Source organism: Haliotis rubra, unplaced genomic scaffold, assembly GCF_003918875.1.
Source record: "Haliotis rubra isolate DU_JTF1 unplaced genomic scaffold, ASM391887v1 Scf801, whole genome shotgun sequence".
NCBI classification, from domain to species: Eukaryota; Metazoa; Mollusca; class Gastropoda; order Lepetellida; family Haliotidae; genus Haliotis; species Haliotis rubra.
The window spans coordinates 422,754-443,294 of record NW_025767526.1 but is presented as its reverse complement, the minus strand read 5'-3'; the positions used below and the strand labels follow the sequence as shown (position 1 = coordinate 443,294).

The 20,541-nt window shown below is 41.0% G+C and overlaps 1 protein-coding gene across 1 annotated transcript in view; it reads left to right on the top strand.

Moving 5' to 3' along the window:
- LOC124261636 (protein PML-like) overlaps positions 1-20,279 on the top strand; it is a 29,066-nt gene extending 8,787 nt beyond the window's left edge. Inside the window, exons 4-8 of the mRNA XM_046695976.1 lie at positions 14,440-14,498; positions 15,140-15,244; positions 17,056-17,116; positions 17,335-17,403; positions 19,261-20,279. Coding sequence (XP_046551932.1) covers positions 14,440-14,498; positions 15,140-15,244; positions 17,056-17,116; positions 17,335-17,403; positions 19,261-19,916 — 950 coding nt within the window. The 3' untranslated portion in view covers positions 19,917-20,279. The remainder of the gene's footprint in view (positions 1-14,439; positions 14,499-15,139; positions 15,245-17,055; positions 17,117-17,334; positions 17,404-19,260) is intronic.
- Positions 20,280-20,541: the final 262 nt, after the last annotated feature.

Genomic DNA, 20,541 nt, shown 5'->3' with positions numbered 1-20,541 from the left:
GTTGGACTCCTTTGGAAATGAAGGTAGCCATAACTCAGAAGCTGTGTGGGATCTGTTGACTAAGTGTTAAACCTATACGTATTATGCAAGAACTGGACTTTTATCTGTGTGGTAATATTGCTTATATATATATTCATTTCCAGACCTTTTGTCATCAACTATTTTGTGTTTCTCTGAGGTTTTGAATAAAATCAAACCACTTTTGATCAGGTGACTTTTGCTTTCGGGATATTTCTAATATAAGAACTTCTGGCTACAAAGAACAGGGTACCTAAGTGAGCGATATAAGTTCAGAATGGTGCAAGTTCTGATAATGGCGTCACATTCAGAACCAACATCAGCCCAAGCTCCAGCAACATCACCACTGTCCACACCAACACCATCGCCAGCAAGGCAACATCTCCTAAACTAAACTAACAACTAAACCTTCAACACTCTCACCAACATGGCAACCAAAAGCCGCAACAGCACCAAAAACTAAATCAGCACCGGAACCACCAACATATTTACCAACACTATCAACGGCAGTTCCAACTACAACAACACCAACATCATCACCACTACCAACATAAACACCAACACCCGTACTTTGGTATATAAACATGCTTCATCTCCTCATTCTCCAACCCGGGCGGAACAACTGTAACTCTGGGCCAAAACTCGATACCATTACACTGATTGAATGAGTGAGTTAACATGAAATATCCCACCGGCCTTATTTGAGCCATATTGTTACTGAAACAACAACATTAATAATATATTTTAAACTGTTAATAATCGAATCTGGACCAGATAATCCAGTGATCAACAAAATGAGCATCGATCTACGCAATTAAAATACGATCCACAAGTCAGCGAAGCGGACCACCCGATATCCCGTTAGGCGCCTTTTGCAGTATGGGTTACTGAAGATTAATTGTAACCCGAATCTTCACGTGTTACGAATGAATGAATGAAAGAATGAATCCTATCAAAGTTACCGTTTTCACATATGCTAAGTATGAAGATCTATGTACAACGATTTACTCACACAATAGGCTGAATGGTCTTTCCACATCGATAGATGATGCGACATAGTTTTACCTCTTCGTAATTCGTGAAACAAGCATGCTTTTTCTGACGACTCTGAATGGGGCCGGACCGACAAATATGTTTGATTTATTCTTATTCTTTTGCATTGTTTTTTTTAAGTTATCGCAGGCAAGCTATATGACAGGACAGTAATTAATCGAGTAAATGTACCGTCTGGACAAGACAATCCCATGATCAACATCATGAGCATCAATCTACGCAAATGGGAAGACCAATTCCAACCCGGATCATCGTTGGTGGCATTTCTTTTTGTGGCCTGTTCAAATTCCATTCCTACTTATCGATTTGAACACAACAATCACCATTTTAATCTACAGCTTTTAGTGTTTGTGTTGGCATACTGTGAACGAAACGCCTCGTCGATGATTTCAGTCATATTATTCCCATCACAAATTGGAAGTTTATGCCAAACGGTATCTTTGTACATAAACAAGTTTTGTTATTATCTGTCTTTCACACTTAGTAGTCACTTAAATCAAAAATAGAAACAACGACATATGTGAGATTTATGTAAGTTACTTTACAAACAGAAATATTTCTATCACAATTTGACTGAATATTTAATGTGGGTCTTGCATTTGCCGCAATCCATTTAGAAACTGACAACGTTGCAAAATTCAAAAATACACAGATCATTCAAAAAGTACATGAATAGTCACATAATGAGACTCGAATAATGAGTCAGAGTATACACACGTCTCATCAATGACGTCGTCAATTGGGGAATTATGTCAGCAGGAATCCTATTCCGTAAGTCCAGGGCCCTTATTCTCCAAACGGCCGTAGCCCTAAGAATTCTTAACGTTGATCGTAGTCAATGTGTTAAGAATGGACTTAAGAAGTTCGTAGGGCTAGGAACAGTTCAAGAATAACTAGCCAGGAGTGTCAGCGTAACTTCCTGTTGGTTCACTGGACGTGGTAGACGCAGTCTCAGCTGACGGTCATGATTCCAGAGATGTTCAATGGGGTTCACGTCACGCGTTCTGTTGTCGAATGAAAGGCATCACAAGAAACCAAACACTTCATCCCTGCATCGCTGGGCATTCAGATCTCCTCGGGTGAATACCAGTCTTGTTGTTCTCTGGCCATAAATGCCATCTCATATTATGACGCCCCCCTCAATCAAACTTCTTATATGCTGTTTGGCGTATAAAATATGAGTAGAAAACCTCGAACTCTGCCATCGTTTCTGAACCGACTGAACCGACTTTCATCTGTAAGGAGCGCCCTCTCTTAGTCACGTCGCTTCCACTGACGTACATTGGTGACGGTGTAGACGGGTCAAGGCCATTCCACGGAAAGGGCTCGTATACCAGCCATACCAAGTCGTAGAAGGACTGTTCGTCTGCTCATGGTGTGTCCTATTGTTGTCCCTGACGTTGACGTCGCCGTCACGAATTTGTTCCCCGAAGGTGGATCTGCCAGATATAGCGGTCTTCGGCCTGTGAAGTGCCTCTTGGACTACCTGGCGGTATTGGATCTGGCCTGTTTGCTAGAAGCAGTCTATCAGTTTGCTGATGGTGGCCTGACTGCATTTGAAGGTTCTTACCAGTGGCGTTGTAAAGTCCCCATATTGGACATACCGATAGTCCTGTCTCATTGCGCTTACGTTAATCTTGGCATATTCGTGGTGTTCTGTCCGGGCTACTGCATGCTTGCGCTGTCCAGCATCGGTATTTATGCCACAATCATGCAGGTGCATATGTCACAATTACGTCTTTCATGTTTTGAAAAATAAACGATTCAAACGAAGTTTATAGACAGCTGCGTTGTCATACAGTTCATGCTGTGTTTAGCGAATGTCTTCTGCGTCAGTTCAAAACTGCACCAGCGTTAATGTTTTAGTTTTTTAATGTATACAAATACAATAAAAGCGATAACTCTCTTTTGTCCGGTAGTTTATATACTCATCCCATCACATTTGCTAAATTGTTAACACAATGTTTCACTTTCATTCATTTCCCAAATCTGATTCATGACCTGTTGTGTGTATCTGTTGTGTGTTTCTCTGACGCCAGTCGTTGTTATTTCTCCAACAGGAAACTACAGGAAGCTGTCGAGATAAGGATACATAAACCAGCAATTAATCGTGATCAAGGTGTATACCTGCCAAGTGCGTGGGACCTCTTGATTAACTTTTGATGAACTTTAGATAAAGGAAAAAAAACGAGTCTACTATTCTGTTTGGAAAGCCTGCTATCAAGTAACGAGTCTACTAATCTTTTTGGAAAGCCTGCTATCAAGTAACCTTTGTGTAATTAGCAGTTGTTGTGTAACTATTCTTTTGGAAAGCCTGCTATCAAGTAACCTTTGTGTAATTAGCAGTTGGTGTGTAACAACAATTCAACTTTCAACTCTATTATTTAGCATGAATTTTCACCATTATGTAATTAACTCTTCAAACTCACTTATACAGTACTCTCCCTAGTGTAATGTGATGTCACTTGCATTGTGACGTCATAACTCAGTTATGACGTCAAAGTGACGACGTCATAGTCCTAACTGCCAGTTCACCTGATGAAGGGACCTGGAATGGTCTCGAAACGTTGTGAGAGAAATTAAAAAGAAGTTAATCCATAAAAATATCTTGACATCAATGTACAACTTCTAAATGCCGCTGAAAGACATAATAGATTTCTTGCTTGGTAAATACATGTTTTCCTTCTGCTAAGGAGAAATCTGAATATCAGATTCGACTACCCCTTGTCTAATCCACTGGTTCCCGAACAGGATCTAAGTGCATCTTTATATCGAATGATTCTTTTGGTTTAAACTTATCAAGCATCATCTCACTAATGATATAACATCAAAAGTACCTATGTCTCATCACAAGTGTGTGGTGATGTGCCTATTGATGTTTCAGGTATAGCCAGAGAATGTGGTGTTCATCTTCTGAAGCCAGGTGCTGTAGATAGATCTTTGATGCTGAAGTGTGAGTACATTTATCATGTATTCCTATTTACATATTTTGATGTTCAACCCTGTTCTTCCAAGTAGTGTTAAAAGAATACTAAAATATAAAAGCAGTTTCAAATGTTCATCCATGGGGATGGTGAAGGCTCGCTGGCTTGGTTGATGCATGTCATTCCTTCTCATTTGCATAGACCGACGATCAAGGTATCAGTCACTGGATTGTCTGGCTCAAACTCGACTATCAACAGACTGCTGCCATATGTGCTAATACCGATGCGGTGTTTAAAAACAAACTAGGAGGGGTCATAGTAATCTGGCCTGTGGCGTTCAAACAAGTGTAGCATTAGCTGTACTCCACAATAAATCTCTGTTACTGTATCCTGATTTCGTCTCACTGAGGTAATCGACAGACACAGACCCAATCGTTTTCAATGAAAGGATGTGAGCGTATTAGATCCACGTTTCACAATCAATATCATCGTTGAGTTTGCTTATTTTAAGATATTGATTTCATAGAATGGACGTAAAATTGACGATATTGTAAATGGCATAAGGTATTCATAGTTTTCGGTTGTGGGAACCCTGACAATTTTCAGTTGTCAGGCGGGTACACAATGTACGTGATCCAGGAAACCAGTTGTCCGACTTCCATTTGTGTGAAAGTACTGGAATCTGTACTTTACTGATAAAGTGTAGTTCTGGATACCATGTTTTACTGACATCTACCAGGCCAGATATTTAGGATTTACAGTGATTACGATAAACTGCGACGTAACATATACATGTATTTAAACAAGGGACGGTAGGGTGGCCAAGTGGTTAAAGCGTTCTCTCGCCACTCCGACGACCCGGGTTCGATTCTCCACATGGTTCAATGTGTGAAACCCATTTTTGTTGTCCCCCGACGTGATACTGCGATAACTGCTAAAACCATATTCACTCACTCACTCTCTCTCTATGATTAAAAAGGTGACTACCAGGTGACGGCGAGTCGCAACAGCTATGTGTATAGCTGTGAAACACGACTTGACTACTTGATAACGCTGTCATTTTACCTTCCATCCCTGCCACGCCTTCAATACTGTCCGTCCGCCCGCCCAGAACTGATGCCTTCTGAAGTCCAGATAGTGTACCGCGGTCAGCCAAGTATAACTAAGGCCAAATCAGACACAACTGCAGCCTAAGATTGAATAAAAAATGGCAACCAGGAGCCTCTCTTTTTTTTTCTCTCTCTCTCTCTCTCTCTCTCTCTCTCTCTCTCTCTCTCTCTCTCTCTCTCTCTCTCTCTCTCTCTCTCTCTCTCTCTCTCTCTCTCTCTCTCTCTCTATCTCTCTCTCTCTCTTTCTCTCTATCTCTCTCTCTCTCTCTCTCGATAATTGCTACACTAGTGGATATTCATGATGTTGTTCTATTTAATACATGCATGTTGACAAGAAATATGAAATAGCGATGTAAAATAATGATTGGAGTTGCATCTTTGACAAAAGTATTTCCATAAACAATCAAAACTTCCCTCGGGCATATCTTAATGATAAATGGAATGAAATCTATAATCATTTAGACGTTTTATATAAGATTGACCCAATAAATACAAAAAATAAAAATGTCGTCACTCTGACGCTGCTTACCAGCCGCACTGTTGGGGTTCGGTGTGCATGGGTAACTAAATCAGCCATGTTGACTCAAATTACAGTGAGCTTAACATTGTTTACATGCAATCTACACGTTCCTCGTTATTCCGCGTTCATCTGCGTTTCCGTTATAAGACACTGATGTACTGTGCCTGGTTATACAGATCCGCTCTCTGGGTGTTTATTGTACTCAACAATTTAGAATCTGAACTGTAAATATGGCATATATGTTGTATGAATATTTTTGTTGACGTCCTGTGTCCACCATTTGATAACCGACGAAACACACGTTATATTCGGAGTAGTGGCTTATCAGTTAATTCAATGTGACTCAGTGCTAAGGTCAAAATGCAACACTCGGTAGGTTTTATTGCTGTATTCCGATTATGTTACACTGCTTGAATCAAGTTTCATTTACTAAGTTGTGAATTCCAAACGTTACAATATCATTATAGCGAGAGTTATTCGTATTATTCTCATTCATTTCACGTCCGTATGTTGTAGGTATACCGCTAAAGTATGACAAAGACAGAGTCAATCTCGAATACGTCCACATCAACACAGAAGGAGACCTGGTCAACAGGAAGTCGTACATCAGACCTGCAGGAAAGGGGAGACTGAAGAAGTACCGGGGCACATGCAGCACTGCCCCCCTCCTCATCGATGGGTGTCCTCGGTACTGCGAGGTAGAAAACAGGGTCAGTCTGGACAAACTACTCTCAGGGAACTGTCTCATCCTGGGGGTTGGAGTATGTATGGAGGAGCAGAGGGGCGTGAGTCATTATATAGGTGCACGTCCTCACTCCTACTGTATGGACGTCTCCCGCTGTCCTACACACGGCGGGATATGCAGGAAGATATGTTAGGAGGGGAAGCGTGTACTGTGTCTGCTTGACACTCTCCCCAACACAGCAGGGGCATCACACACACTACATTACGGTGTTGTCTATGATGACGCCAGGAAGAAGATTGTCTTCATGGATGTGAAGGAGAAGAAGGTCATGTCAACGTTAGACAATGTAGACTGTAGTGAACCACTGTGGCCGATGTTCGGGGTGAATAACCCAGAGTGGATCACTGACAGCATGAGACTTGTAGTGGGCAGCGACATCAACATGACGGAGGAGAAGAAAGCGATGATTGTCAAGGCGCTGTTGTGATGGTGATAGTGATGGTCAGTTTAATACTTACTACTATGATTGTATAATATCTTCTCTATGAAAACAGACGCCTACAATGATCGTGTACATGGCATCGTCATGTATTTACATACAACCCTGTCAAAGTGCACTATTTTCACCACAAAAAACACAGTAGTAGCTTCCGATGTACTGCACTAATATGGTATAATATCCAGTACGTTTAATTATGAAATGATACGACATACAGGAATATGTGTTAGTGGTGAGTATAATTAACATCCTTTGAAGAAAAACAACTAGAATAATTTTCTTGTTAAAATTCTATGTTTCCAAATAAGAAATTTCGCTACAATAAAGTGAGGCTATCACACATTGCAAGGGTAATTATATTTTCGAGTCTTGCAGTTAAAAGTATGAGAAAGTACAACACACAAGTTACAAACAAAACGAGTAACAAAGTGCCAAAACTGCAGCTTTGTTTTGCAACAGCGGGTGAACCCACATGCACATGGATGTTATTTCCCCGTCAACTACTTCTTGCTCGAAAATGTGTGAACAATTTTTACGGGTACTTCAGTGACTACTGAAGTTTCAGAACGTTGGTACAGGATTCCGTCCTCTTCACAGTGGAAGATGCGAAATAAGTCCTTCTGCGTTTATAGAGTCGAACCAAAGCGCCACGACAGATGCTTTTAACCACAAGGCTACTTTGTAACCGATAATGTTGGCAGATCCAACACCACCACCACTACTGTACCCAACATAAACACCGGCACCCGTACTTTCTTAAATTAACATGCCTCGTACCCTCAATCCCCAGCCCGGTGTCACCGTGCCTATATCCCCATAGAGCCCATTATCCTCCAAATTGGAACCATTCCCACGACTACGTCTCTCTGGGATAAATCATCCGGGCGATTCAGCAGACACTGCCTCATGCGGATGAGATCACTGTCCATCTAACCGAAACAAATCATGTAACATGTTTTGTTATTCAGCCCGACGGCGAGAACACATTTAACACTGGGCCTAAACTCAATCAAATTACAGTGAGTGAGTTAGTGAGTTAATCAATATGAAAAATAACACCGGCTGTATGTGAACCATATCGTGACTTAAACAACAACATTCAAATTAGTTACGGTTACATTACATACAATATAAAGTTGAAGAATCACATTACTCACAGAACTATCCACGACTCACAGTGTAAGAAATGCATTACCTATAGTTAAACTATCTACAAGACACTGTGGAAGACAGTGTGTGTTCGTCTGTTTGTCTGTGTGTCTGTCGCTGTGTGTTAACATAACGATTACAATTTCACTGTTGGCGAGAAATAGAAACGGTATCCTGTTCTTTATTCTCACCAATGTTTTGTGCAAGCATTTAGAGTTTTTGCAAATCCATTTTCTTTCAGAACATATTGATGCTTATGCAAGACACAATATAGGGCACCCTATTGTGACAGTAATAAAGTATATTGTGATAATTGTGCAAAACAATGAATGAAAGGCTTATACGAGGTATTTAACTCATTATAAATAACAACTGTATCGACACAGTCTGAGAGAGAAGGTTGTTGGATAGATATATTCACAGGAAATAAATTTGAAACATCAATTTATATCACGTTCTATTTCAGACTGCTATTTTCAAATTTTGATTGAGGTTATGACAAAGTCTTCATTGAATGCAGGGCTTGTTGATTCTGACAAAACCGGTAAAACCTTCACACTTAACACATGAAACCTTAAAAACATACTCTACATAGCCCTCTTCTCGAGAGAAAACACGTCTACTACATGTTCGCAAGTAAAATGAGTCTACTGTGTATGGCGAGATTTCATTTCACTAGATTCTATAAACATTGGGGACGGTAGGGTAGTCTAGTAGTACGCTCGTCCGGGTTCGATTCCCTAGATGGGTACAATGTGTGGAACCAAATTTCTGGTGTCCCTCGACGTGGTATTGCTGGAGTATTGCTAAAAGCGGCGTAAAACCATACTTACTCACTCACACACTCACTCACTATATACCCTAAAAAACACGCTCAGTATAGTTAGTGACTGTTTAGGGTGGTATGATTCAATGTATTTACATTCACCATGCAGAAGCTTACTTTAACAACAGCCAACAGTACATGCATAGGCGTAACACAGCTTGTCTGAAGTGGAGATGTAATCAATCAAATGATAAATATACGTTCTGCAAATTACAATTGCCTCTTTTCTGTGAACATATTGAACATCTGTATGTGTCACTGTATTCGATTGTTTATTGTTTGTTATTGTGCCTCTTGTAAACATACTGTATTAAGGTTTTTGTGTTTTCATTTGTTTGTGTTTTTCTGTTTTTTTTATCACATTGTTCCTATTTTGTAAGTGTTTTAAGCAGTAGATGCATCCTCATGATGATTGGTCCTGACTCAGTTATAGCTGGAATATTGCTTGGTGAGGCAGGCATACAAACAAACAATAGACTACATTATTGTGAATTATATTATTACTAATACGTTTGAGGTATACTTCGTTAGCAAGAGAAATTAACAAGGGGATGGGTGTTTACTTGACTATGTTGTTTTATGCTTTAAGTTTGTGAGCGTGAGTGAGTTAATATTTAACCTCACACCGGCAATATTACAGCCATACCGTGACGAGAACGTGTTCTCATATATACGTAAGGCCTTAATGAATCTATACCAAAAAAAACTGGCGTCAAAGGAAAATAAAAAGGAAAAGGTTTTGATTTTTACTAGCAACTTATAAAAATACAATGCAATACAACATAGAGATCGCCAGCAACTGAAGGTATCACCATACCAGGGCTCATTGGGATTTGCAGTATCGTTGCTGCCTGCATGGACCCGAGCTGGATTTTCATCATCCCTTCAGGTGCTGACGATTATTTAGAAATTTAACCGAACATTAAAATAACAAGTAATCTACTTAGTCTATTAAAAAGATTGTAGATATAAAAATACTTGAATGAAATAGGACTTATAGGTACACTCTCAGCATCTGCTGGCGGATTTAATAATATTTTGACAGAGAGACAGATTATGCAAGTCCAACCTAGTAATGCTACAGCATATATTACAGGTAGAACCCATACAGACGCCCACAGCCCATACATAGTAGTCAAAGATAAAACAAAAACATGTAAAGACAATTCAAAATGAATGAAAGGCAAATATATGTTTAAATTATCCTCGCATAAAATTCCCACAAATCTATAGGGCACTAGATAAAGGTATATACATTACAACACCAAAGATATGCATTTACATCACAACACCAAAGTGCGCGGCGGCGAGAGAGCATGTGGTGACAGGGTTTGAGCCACGATAAACACACCTTAAATTTGACACAAACATTATTTATGTATTTTATTTCATAGACAAGATTTCTAAAACAAGCTATGTGGTGGAGTGTGGACCTGTGTCTAGAGCGCACGTCACAAATCAGGTGAAGATACCAACGTTGGTCACGGAGAGTCCTTGGATGGGTGACCTGTTTGGCAGCTTGACTCTGACGGTTTCTAGGACTACTCTCCTGCCCAACAACTAAGCACATGTGGTCTCACCTTAGTCAGGAGTATTTGTTCAAAACTGCCTCTGTTCACCCATCAGAAAATGGGTATCAGGTGACATAAGTCATATGACTATTTACCTTCTAGCGCTTCAAAGGTAGCTTGAGTATCCGGAGTAATAATATCTATCATGTTGTATGCGCTTAGAGCATGTCCCTGCGTCGTGGAGTTCAGTGCTATATAAGCGGCCTGATCATTATTCAAGATTTAAGACGATGGAACGCAGAAGGTCTGGTGAACGATACCAACGCTTGACTGAACATTCTGTGTCATTCAAACAGTGACAATAGGCCTTTGCTGAAAGCAGCTTGAGTGCGTAATACTACAGACTAGTGTGCGTGTGTGGGAGAGAGTCTGAGTGTCAGTGTCTGTGAACAGTACAGTAAACAGGTTGACATACTGTTAACGAGAAACAGAAATAGAAATGATTGCCGAGATATTGGTGAGAATAGAGTTTTCAAACTCGCTTTGGACGTGTGAGTGGTCAGACGTATTTCGGTTGCTAACTGATAATCAGCAGATATGCTCCAAATCTTTCATTGATTGCTGTTCCTGACAGTGAGTGAGTGAGTGAGTTTAGTTTTACGCCGCACTCAGTAATATTCCAGCTATATGGGGGCGGTCTGTAAGAAATCGAGTCGGGACCAGACAATTCAGTGGTCAACAGCATGAGCATCGATCTACGTATTTGGGATACGATGACGTGTCTACCAAGTCAACGAGCCTGACCACCCGATCCCGTCAGTCGACCATTGCGACAACCATTGGTTACTGAAGATCAATTCTAACTCGGATCTTCACAGGTTTGTTTCTGGGAGAATAGGTCACTACTTAAACATTAAGAACATACCATACAAAGATTGCATACACAATTTAAACGACTCTACTCAGTGGGTTACAAACATCGGCAATATTTCAGCCATATCGTGACTAAAACTAGTTCTAAATTCATAAAACATACATATAATATATGCAAACCTGTCAACGAAGGACAGTAAAACAACTAGATTATCACAGATTGGGCTGAGTTGGTTAGATGGCAGAGTTTGTGTGCTGGCGGTTAGGTTCCTGACTCTGAGAACGAGGCTTTAATCCCGGATGGGAATCAAACTAACCAAAGAACAGTACTAGAATATTTACTTTACTGAGAAAGTGTAAATCCAAATATAACGCGTGACTCAAATATTGTTCGCTTGCAGTATGGAGCGAATGGCGAGGAGTAGATTTAATATATTTGTAGGACACCTTTCAGTTCATTGGATTCTATATGCACTGGAAAAAAACAGATTATGCGGACAAGACCAAACTGATGTTTTACAGATTGAAGTATGACTTGTGACCGGTAAGTGGTAACGATGCTATGATTCACCGTATTTACATTCACAATGCCGAGAGTGAGTGAGTGAGTGAGTGAGTACACACCGCTTTTTAGCAATATTCAGACAGGCGGGGACAGACATGGGCTTAACTTGTATTGGGGAATCGAACCAGGGTCTTCGGCGTGACGAGCGAACGCCTGAACCACTAGGCTACCCCACCGCCCCACACAATGCCGAGACAGTTCATATACACAACAGTGCATGCAGACAGACAGACAGATAATTTTATTCAGTCGCACCCCGTGACTTCATTTAAAACATATAATCAAAATATCAATGTAGATTGATGCCACTAGATCCACCACTAGTGTGTTCGGTCTAGACTGATGTTGCAGACTGCCGTCATAAAGCTGGAATATTGTTCAGTGAAGGCTTACACAAAACAGATAATTTAGATGACGAAATATAAACTGCTACGTTTGAGGCAAACGTCGTCTGTAAAAGAAATATATGTCACCGTTGAAATAAACATAACCACGTATCATATTAACAATTGTAATGCGATAACTATCCCGCGTCATCGTCCGGAAGTGACGTACGTGTCAACATTGGAGGTAGTTACCAGTCCAGGTAGGTGTGTTGTGTTTCGTGTCTCACTTTGTGTTCCTGTACACTGTTAACTGTTTGATATTGTGGGTCAAATATTGCGTACATATGTCACAAAAGTTACAGGATGCTGAACATGACAGCTATACTTTCATGTATGCAGCATATTGCCTGGGAATTCGCTTTCCTAGTTTTAGAACTAGGCGGTCTTCATTCACGATAGCCATGACTCACTTAACTACTGTTATGTTGTGGAAAAATGTGACACGCGGTTGTTGGGGATAATGTCAACGCGACTTTGATAGGCGTGCATGTTTTAATGCTTCGTCGATATTTCACTAGGTGTATTTAAATGACAAATACTGTATGAAAACAGACTATAGCCGAGACATTACATTTGTCTGACTGCCACACAACACGTTCCTATCTTTGCTTTGTATCAAACCTGTTGTGCCCCTATTATCGCTGCATTCACCATTCATCTTTCAATATATTTGCTTGATAATATGATATTTATCCAAGGCGGCGTTTGTCATGGTGCATTACAGTATATTTATTCTGTTAGATGGAAGTCGAGTTTGTACTGCGATAGCCACAGAATGAATGTGCTTTATGATGGTTTAGTGCTCAGTAGGATGTAGTGTTGCGTGGGTAATTTTGATATTGCAATGTACTGGATGGACGTATTTGGAATCGTACAGTTAGGTGCAGTAAACGAAAAGTTGACAAAGATCCATTCGGATCACGACGTTTAGATGCAATTACGCTGTTTATGTCCTCCAGAATGGACGACTTCCCCAAGTGTTCTGTCTGTCAGCAGCAGTTTACCCTGAAGGGCCCCGACCCCTACCTACTGCCCTGTCTACACGCTGTGTGTGAGACGTGTGTGACATCTGCAGCTGGTGGTGTGATATCATGCGCTACATGTCAGAAGGAGGTCAACTGAACAGACACAACCCTCCAGAAGGATGCAGTGAGACAGAAAAAAATATTCCATCTGGCGGTCAAACATCGCCCCACAGAGCTTCTCTGTACAAAGGAAGATGACGGCAACCAGGCTGTGTGTTGGTGTCAGGACTGTGAAGAGGTCTTCTGTGAAAACTGCCAGAATATGCACAGCAGCGTTAAACTTACCAGAAGCCATGTAGTCCAAACCTTCTGTGACATGGAGCCAACTGCCTCGAACATTCCAAAATTTTGCAGTATCCATAAATACGACCTCCTGTATCTGTTTGATAAAAGCTGCAAGAGATTAATCTGTGCGAGATGTAGATTTGAAGACCATGCTGACCACGAAGTTGAGAAGGTTGATGTGGCTGCTGGAACTGTAACAGAACAACTGGAATACAATAAGAATGAGCTATCCACCTTACAGACTCGCCACCAGGCATACATGCAGAGCATCAGGCAAGGAACCGAAATCACTGACAAAACACACAATTCTTTGAAAGAAAATATTCGTCACATTTTCCAATGTTTGAGATCACAACTTGATCAAAGAGAGAAGGAAGTTCTCGTAGATCTGGAAAATCATGCGAAGGAGACAAAGGCAACACAACATGCTCTTCTCAAGGCCTGTGAAGAAGATAAGAAGACCTGCACAAGGGTTTTAGACTACATCAACAATGTCTTCCTCTTTGCCTCAAAGTCAGACATCTTGGGCCTGGAGAGATATGTTGGGGAGATGACTCGGACCTGCCTAGACACTGCCGCGCCTCAAACATATGCAGTACCCACAGCTGTCTTCAACACGAACAGTTTGTCAAAGCTGAAAGCGAATGTATCAGGATTTGGTGCCATTTTGACGATGGATATGGACGGAAAATCGCTGGTAAACATAATTGCTGGTAACTTAATCATTTCATTTCTAACATTGGTTTAATTTTTTGTGTTTATATGTGCAGTATGCTGCGTCCTTTCTTCATGAATCTATATAATAGTCAAGATATGACTGAAATACTGCCTATGTGACTTACAATTTTATGAATTTAATTGAATTAAAATTTTATCTCACTCACTCATGAATCTATATTTGGACATCAACTCATTTAGGTGAAGACTTAGGATTTGTTCTTAAGCATGTAGCGTTTGTAACATGCATAGAAACACTGTCCATCAATGTAAATCTGTTTTGTGTTGTTTCAGACAGGGGTACTCAGACTGATGATGACTTTATGGCAGACGTGGAAATGAAACACAAAATGGTGAGTGAAGGAAGTTGTAGTACATCATACTCATGTTCACAAAGTGCCCAAGAGGCGACTGATGGGATCAGGCGGTCAGGCCCGCGGACTTGATTGACACAAACATGTCACCGATCCCTATTTGCATAGATCGATGATCAGACCCGTGGATTAGAAGTGGTCTTCAGCAGTCCATGCTTGTTGTAAGAGTCAACTAGTGGTCACGCTTAGTGAATTAGTGGAAACATGTCATCGTATCAGATTTGTGTAGATCAATGCTTATGTTGCTGATCACTGGATTATCTGATCCAGATGAGATTATTTACAGAGCTCCACCATACAACTGAAATACTGCTGAGTGTGGCATTAAACAACATACCAACAAAAGAAATCCCCACCAAGATCGATGATCAGGATGTTGATTGCTGTATAGTGAAGAATCCTTATTTACAGAGCGTTGCAATATTGCTGAATTGGGCTTTAGATAACAGGCAAACAAAGTTTATCACAAAGGAGACGTTATGATGCAATGCTTCTCAACAGTCATGACCAGTATTATTAATTCAATGAAACGTTTCAGGTATTTTTGCCAACATTATAAGCACAATTTGATAAAATTACATGACGGAAATATACAATATGACATATATCATATGTTGCAGGACATGGAAGAACTAAAGACGAAAATCGACTCAGACGAAAAGCACATTGAAAGCCTTACAAAGCTGACAGACAAGCTCAATTCAGAAATCGAAAGCTTGAATACAGTATGTCCATTAATCTAATTATGGAATAGTTTTGTCTCCTTCATCTGCATGTTTCATACCATTAGATATGTCAGCATCTAAAAACTATTTTGACGCCTTGCTATTCAGAAATAAATCAAAACTCAGAATTTGACTGATATTTGATTTATGTTCTTGCATCTACAAGCAATCCAAATAAAAAGACAATTTAACTGAAATTCATTTAATGCCCAGATCATTCAAACTGTGCATAAATTAGTCAAGAAGATAATGAGTCAAATAAAATACACACGTCTCCTCAATAGTCACGTCGTCAATTGGAGAATATTATATCAACAGAGGCGGTGGGTAGCATAATGGTTAAAGCGTTGGCTCGTCACGCGGCGAAGACCGGGTTCGAATCCCACATGGGCACAATGTGTGAAGCCCATTTCTGGTGTCCCCGCCGTATGATGTTGCTGGAATATTGCTAAAAGCGGCATAAAACCAAACTCATTCAGTCAGTCAGTCAGTCAGCAGGAATCCTATTCCGTAAGCCCAGGATTCTCCAAACGGTCGTAACTTTCCTTTGATCGTAGTCAATGTTTGGACTTAAGGTTCGTAGGGCTAGAAACAGTTCAAGAATAACTAGCCAGGAGTGTCAGCTCAAGCCTGTGTGTTCACTGGAGGGTGGTACATGCAGTCTCAGCTGACGGTCATGGTTTCAGAGATGTTCAATGGGGTTCACGTTCACGCGTTCTCTTGTCGAATGAAGGGCATCACAAAAGACCAAACACTTAATCCCTGCATCGCTGGACATTCAGATCTCCTCGGGTGAATACCAGTGTTGTTGTTCTCTGGCCATAAATGCCGTCCCATATTGTGACGCCCTCTGAATCAAACTTCTTATATGCTGTTTGGCGTATAAAATATGAGTAAAAACTCTCGAACTCTGCCATCGTTTCTAAACCGACTGAACCGACTTTCATCTGTAAGTCACTCTCTTAGTCACGTCGCTTCCGCCGACGTACATTGGTGACGGTGTAGACGGGTCAAGGCCATTCCACGGAAAGGGTTCGTATACCAGCCATACCAAGTCGTAGAAGGACTGTTCGTCTGCTGATGGTGTGTCCTGGACGTGACGTCGCCGTCACGAATTTGTTCCATTACGGTCTTCGTCCTCTGGTCTACCTGGCGGTATTGACTTGTTTGCGCCGCAGACGATGGTGGCCTGACTGCATTTGAAGGTTCTTACCAGTGGCGTTGTAAAGTCCCCATATTGGACATACCGATCGCCCTGTATCGTTGCGCTCGCGTTAATCTTGGCATATTCGTGGCGTTCTTTCGGGGCTCTGTCCAGCATCGGTATTTATGCCACAATCATGCAGGTGCATGTGACACAATTACGTCTTTCATGTTTCGTCTTTTGCACGATTCAAACGAAGTTTTTGGACAGCCGCGTTGTCATACAGAGCATGCTGTGTCTAGCGAAAGTCTTCTGCTTCGGTTCAAAACTGTACCAGCGGTAATGTTTTGGGATTTTTATGTATACAAATACTTTAAAAGCGATAACTTTCTTTTGTCCGGTAGTTTATATACTCATCCCATGACATTTGCTAAATTGTTAACACAATGTCTCACTTTCATTCATTTCCCAAATCTGATTTATGACCTGTTGTGTGTATCTGAGTAAATTGTCACCACCTTATTCAAGTCTCGGTTGTGTAATTGTTCATAACTGCATTCTTTAATGCATGCAGACATGCCTTTGTTGGAAATAGTACCCTTGTGACACAGACAATGGCAAGATATTTCTTGATCTCATGATATATACATGTATGTTGTTCTTTCAGCGCATTGATGAGAAAGAAGCCATTGAGAAGAAGGATGCCGAAAGAATAGATCTCTTGCTTGGTAAATTCATGTTTTCCTTCTGCTAAGGAGAAGGCTGAATATCAGATTCGAATACCCCTTTTCTAATCCACTGGTTCCCGATCATGATCTCAGTGCATATTTATATCGAATGATTCTTTTGGCTTAAACTTATCAAGCATCATCTCACTAATGATATAACATCAAAAATACCTATGTCTCATAACACGTGTGTGGTGATGTGTCTACTGGTGTTTCAGGTGCAGCCAGAGAATGTGGTGTTCATCTGCTGAAGCCAGGGACTGTAGATAGATCTTTGATGCTGAAGTGTGAGTACATTTATCATGTATTACAGTATTATTTACATATTTTGATGTTCAAACCTGTTCTTCCAAGTAATGTTAAAAGTGTACTAAAATATAAAGGCAGTGTCAAATATTCATCCATGGGGATGGTGAAGGCTCGCTGGCTTGGTTGATGCATGTCATTCCTTCCCATTTGCATAGACCGACGCTCAAGGTATCAGTCACTGGATTGTCTGGCCCAAACCGACTATCAACAGACTGCTGCCCTATGTGCTAATACCGATGTGGTGTTTAAAAAGCAAACTAGGGGGCAGGCGTTGGGAGGGGATTGTCATAGTAATCTGGCCTGTGGCGTTCAGACGAGTGTAGCATTAACTGTACTCCACAATAAATCTCTGTTACTGTATCCTGATTTCGTCTCACTGAGGTAATCGACAGTCACAGACCGAATCGTTTTCAATGAAAGGATGTGAGCGTATTAGATCCACGTTTCACAATCAATATCATAGTAGAGTTTGCTTATTTTAAGATATTGATTTCATAGAATGGACGTAAAATTGCCGACTTTGTAAATGGCGTAATGTATTCATAGTTTTCGGTTGTGGGAGCACTGCCAGTTTTCAGTTGTCAGAGGGGTACACAATGTACGTGATCCAGGCAACCAGTTATCAGACTTCCGTTTGTGTGAAAGTACTGGAATCTGTACTTTACTGATAAAGTGTAGTTCTGGCTACCATGTTTTACTGACGTCTACCATTCCAGATATTTAGGATTTACAGTGACTATGATATCAAACTACGACGTAACATATACATGTACTTAACAAGGGACGGAAGGGTGGCCAAGTGGCTAAAGCGTTAGCTCGTCACGCCGAAGACCCGGGTTCGATTCTCCACATGGTACAATGTTTGAAGCCCATTTCTGTTCTCCCCCGACGTGATACTGCGATAAAAATGCTAAAACCATACTCACTCATTCACTATGATTCAAAAGGGGACTACCAGGTGACGGCGAGACACGACTGTGATGGGGTAGCCAGTGCTTGACTACTTGATAACGCTGTCATTTTACCTTCCATCCATGCTACGCCTTCAATACTGTCCGTCCGCCCGCCCAGAACCTATATGCATTGTGAATTTCAGATAGTGTACCACGGTCAGCCAAGTATAACTAAGAGCAATTCCAGATACAACTGCAACCTAAGATTGAATAATACATGTCAACCAGGAGCCTCTCTCTCTCTCTCCCTCTCTCCCTCTTGACAACATTATTTCTATCAACAATCAACAATTCCCTCGCGCATATCTTAATGATAAATGGAATGAAATCTATATTCATTTGGACGTTTTATACATGATTGACCCAATAAATACAACAAATAATAATGTCGACACTCTGACGCTGCTTACCAGCCGCAGGTTTTGGGTTCGGTGTGCATGGACAACTTAAATCAACCATGTTGACTCAAATTACAGTGAGCTTAACATTGTTTGACATCTACCCGTTCCTCGTTATACCGCGTTCGTCTGCGTCGACACTAATGTACTGTGTCTGGGTATACAGATCCGCTCTCTTAGTGTTTATGGTACGCAACAATTTAGAATCTGAGCTGTAAATATGACATATATGTTGTATGAATATTGTTGTTGACGTCCTGTGTCCACCATTTGATAACCGACGAAACACACGCTATATCCGGAGTAGTGACTTATCAGATAATTCAATGTGACACCCTTAAGGTTTCATTGCTGCATTCTGATCATATTACACTGTTTGAATAAAGGTACATTTTATTAAGCTGTGTATTCCGAGCATTAAAATATCATTATAGCGATTAATTATTCGTATTCTTCTCATGCATTTCACATCCATATTTTGTAGGTATACCTCTAAAGTATGACAAAGACAGAGTCAATCTCGACTGCGTCCACATTAACACAGAAGGAGACCTGGTCAACAGGGAGTCGTACACCAGACCTGCAGGGGAGGGGGGACTGAAGAAGTACTGGGGCACATGCAGCACTGTCCCCCTCCTCATGGATGGGTGTCCTCAGTACTGGGAAGTAGAGAACAGGGTCAGTGTGGACAAACCGCTCTCAGAGAACTGGTTCATCCTGGAGGTTGGAGTATGTAGGGAGGAGGAGAGGGACCTGCTTCAATGGATAGGTTTACGTCCTCACTCCTACTGTATAGACGTCTCCCACTGTACTACACACGGCGGGATATGCAGGATGATAGGGAAGGAGGGGACGCGTGTACTGTGTCTGCCTGACACTCTCCCCAACACAGCAGGGGCATCACGCACACTACATTACGGTGTTGTCTGTGATGACGCCAGGAAGAAAATTGTCTTCCTTGATGTGAAGGAGAAGAAAGTCATGTCGATGTTAGACAATGTAGACTGTAGTGAACCACTGTGGCCGATGTTCGGGGTGTATAACCCATCTCTCCTCACTGTCAGCATGAGACTTGTAGAGGGCAGCGACATCAACATGACGGAGGAGAAGAAAACAATGATTGTCAAGGCACTGTCGTGATGGTGACAGTCATGGTGATTTGAACCCACAAACATTCGAATTAAGGAACACTTCATAACTTGATATCTTCTCTATGAAAAAGGAAGTTTACAATGATCACGTACCTGGCATTGCCATGTGTTCACATACAACTCTGTCAAAGTGTACTATTTACACAACACAAAGCAAGTAGTAGCTTACGATCTACTGCACTAATAAGGAATAGCGTCCAGCACGTATACTTATGACATGACACATGCAAGAATATGTGTGCGTGGTGAGCATAAGTCAAAACATTAAAAACAAAACCACTAGAAAATGTGTTGTTGTTACAATTCCGTATTTCAATCAGACATTTCGCTACAATAAAGTGAGGCAAGCACATATTCAGAGGGTAATTATATTTTCGAGTTTTGCAGTTGAAAGTATGAGAAAGTACAACACACCTGTTCTAGTCATACAGAGTGACGAAGTGCGAAACCTGCAGCATTGTTTTGGAAGTACGAGTGAGCCCACGTGCACATGGATGTTTTCCCGGTCAGCCACTACTTGCTAGAAAATTCGTGAACATATTTTTCGTTTACTCCAGTGATTTAAGTTTCGGATCGCTGGTACAGGTTTTCGATGACTTCACTATAGAAGATGC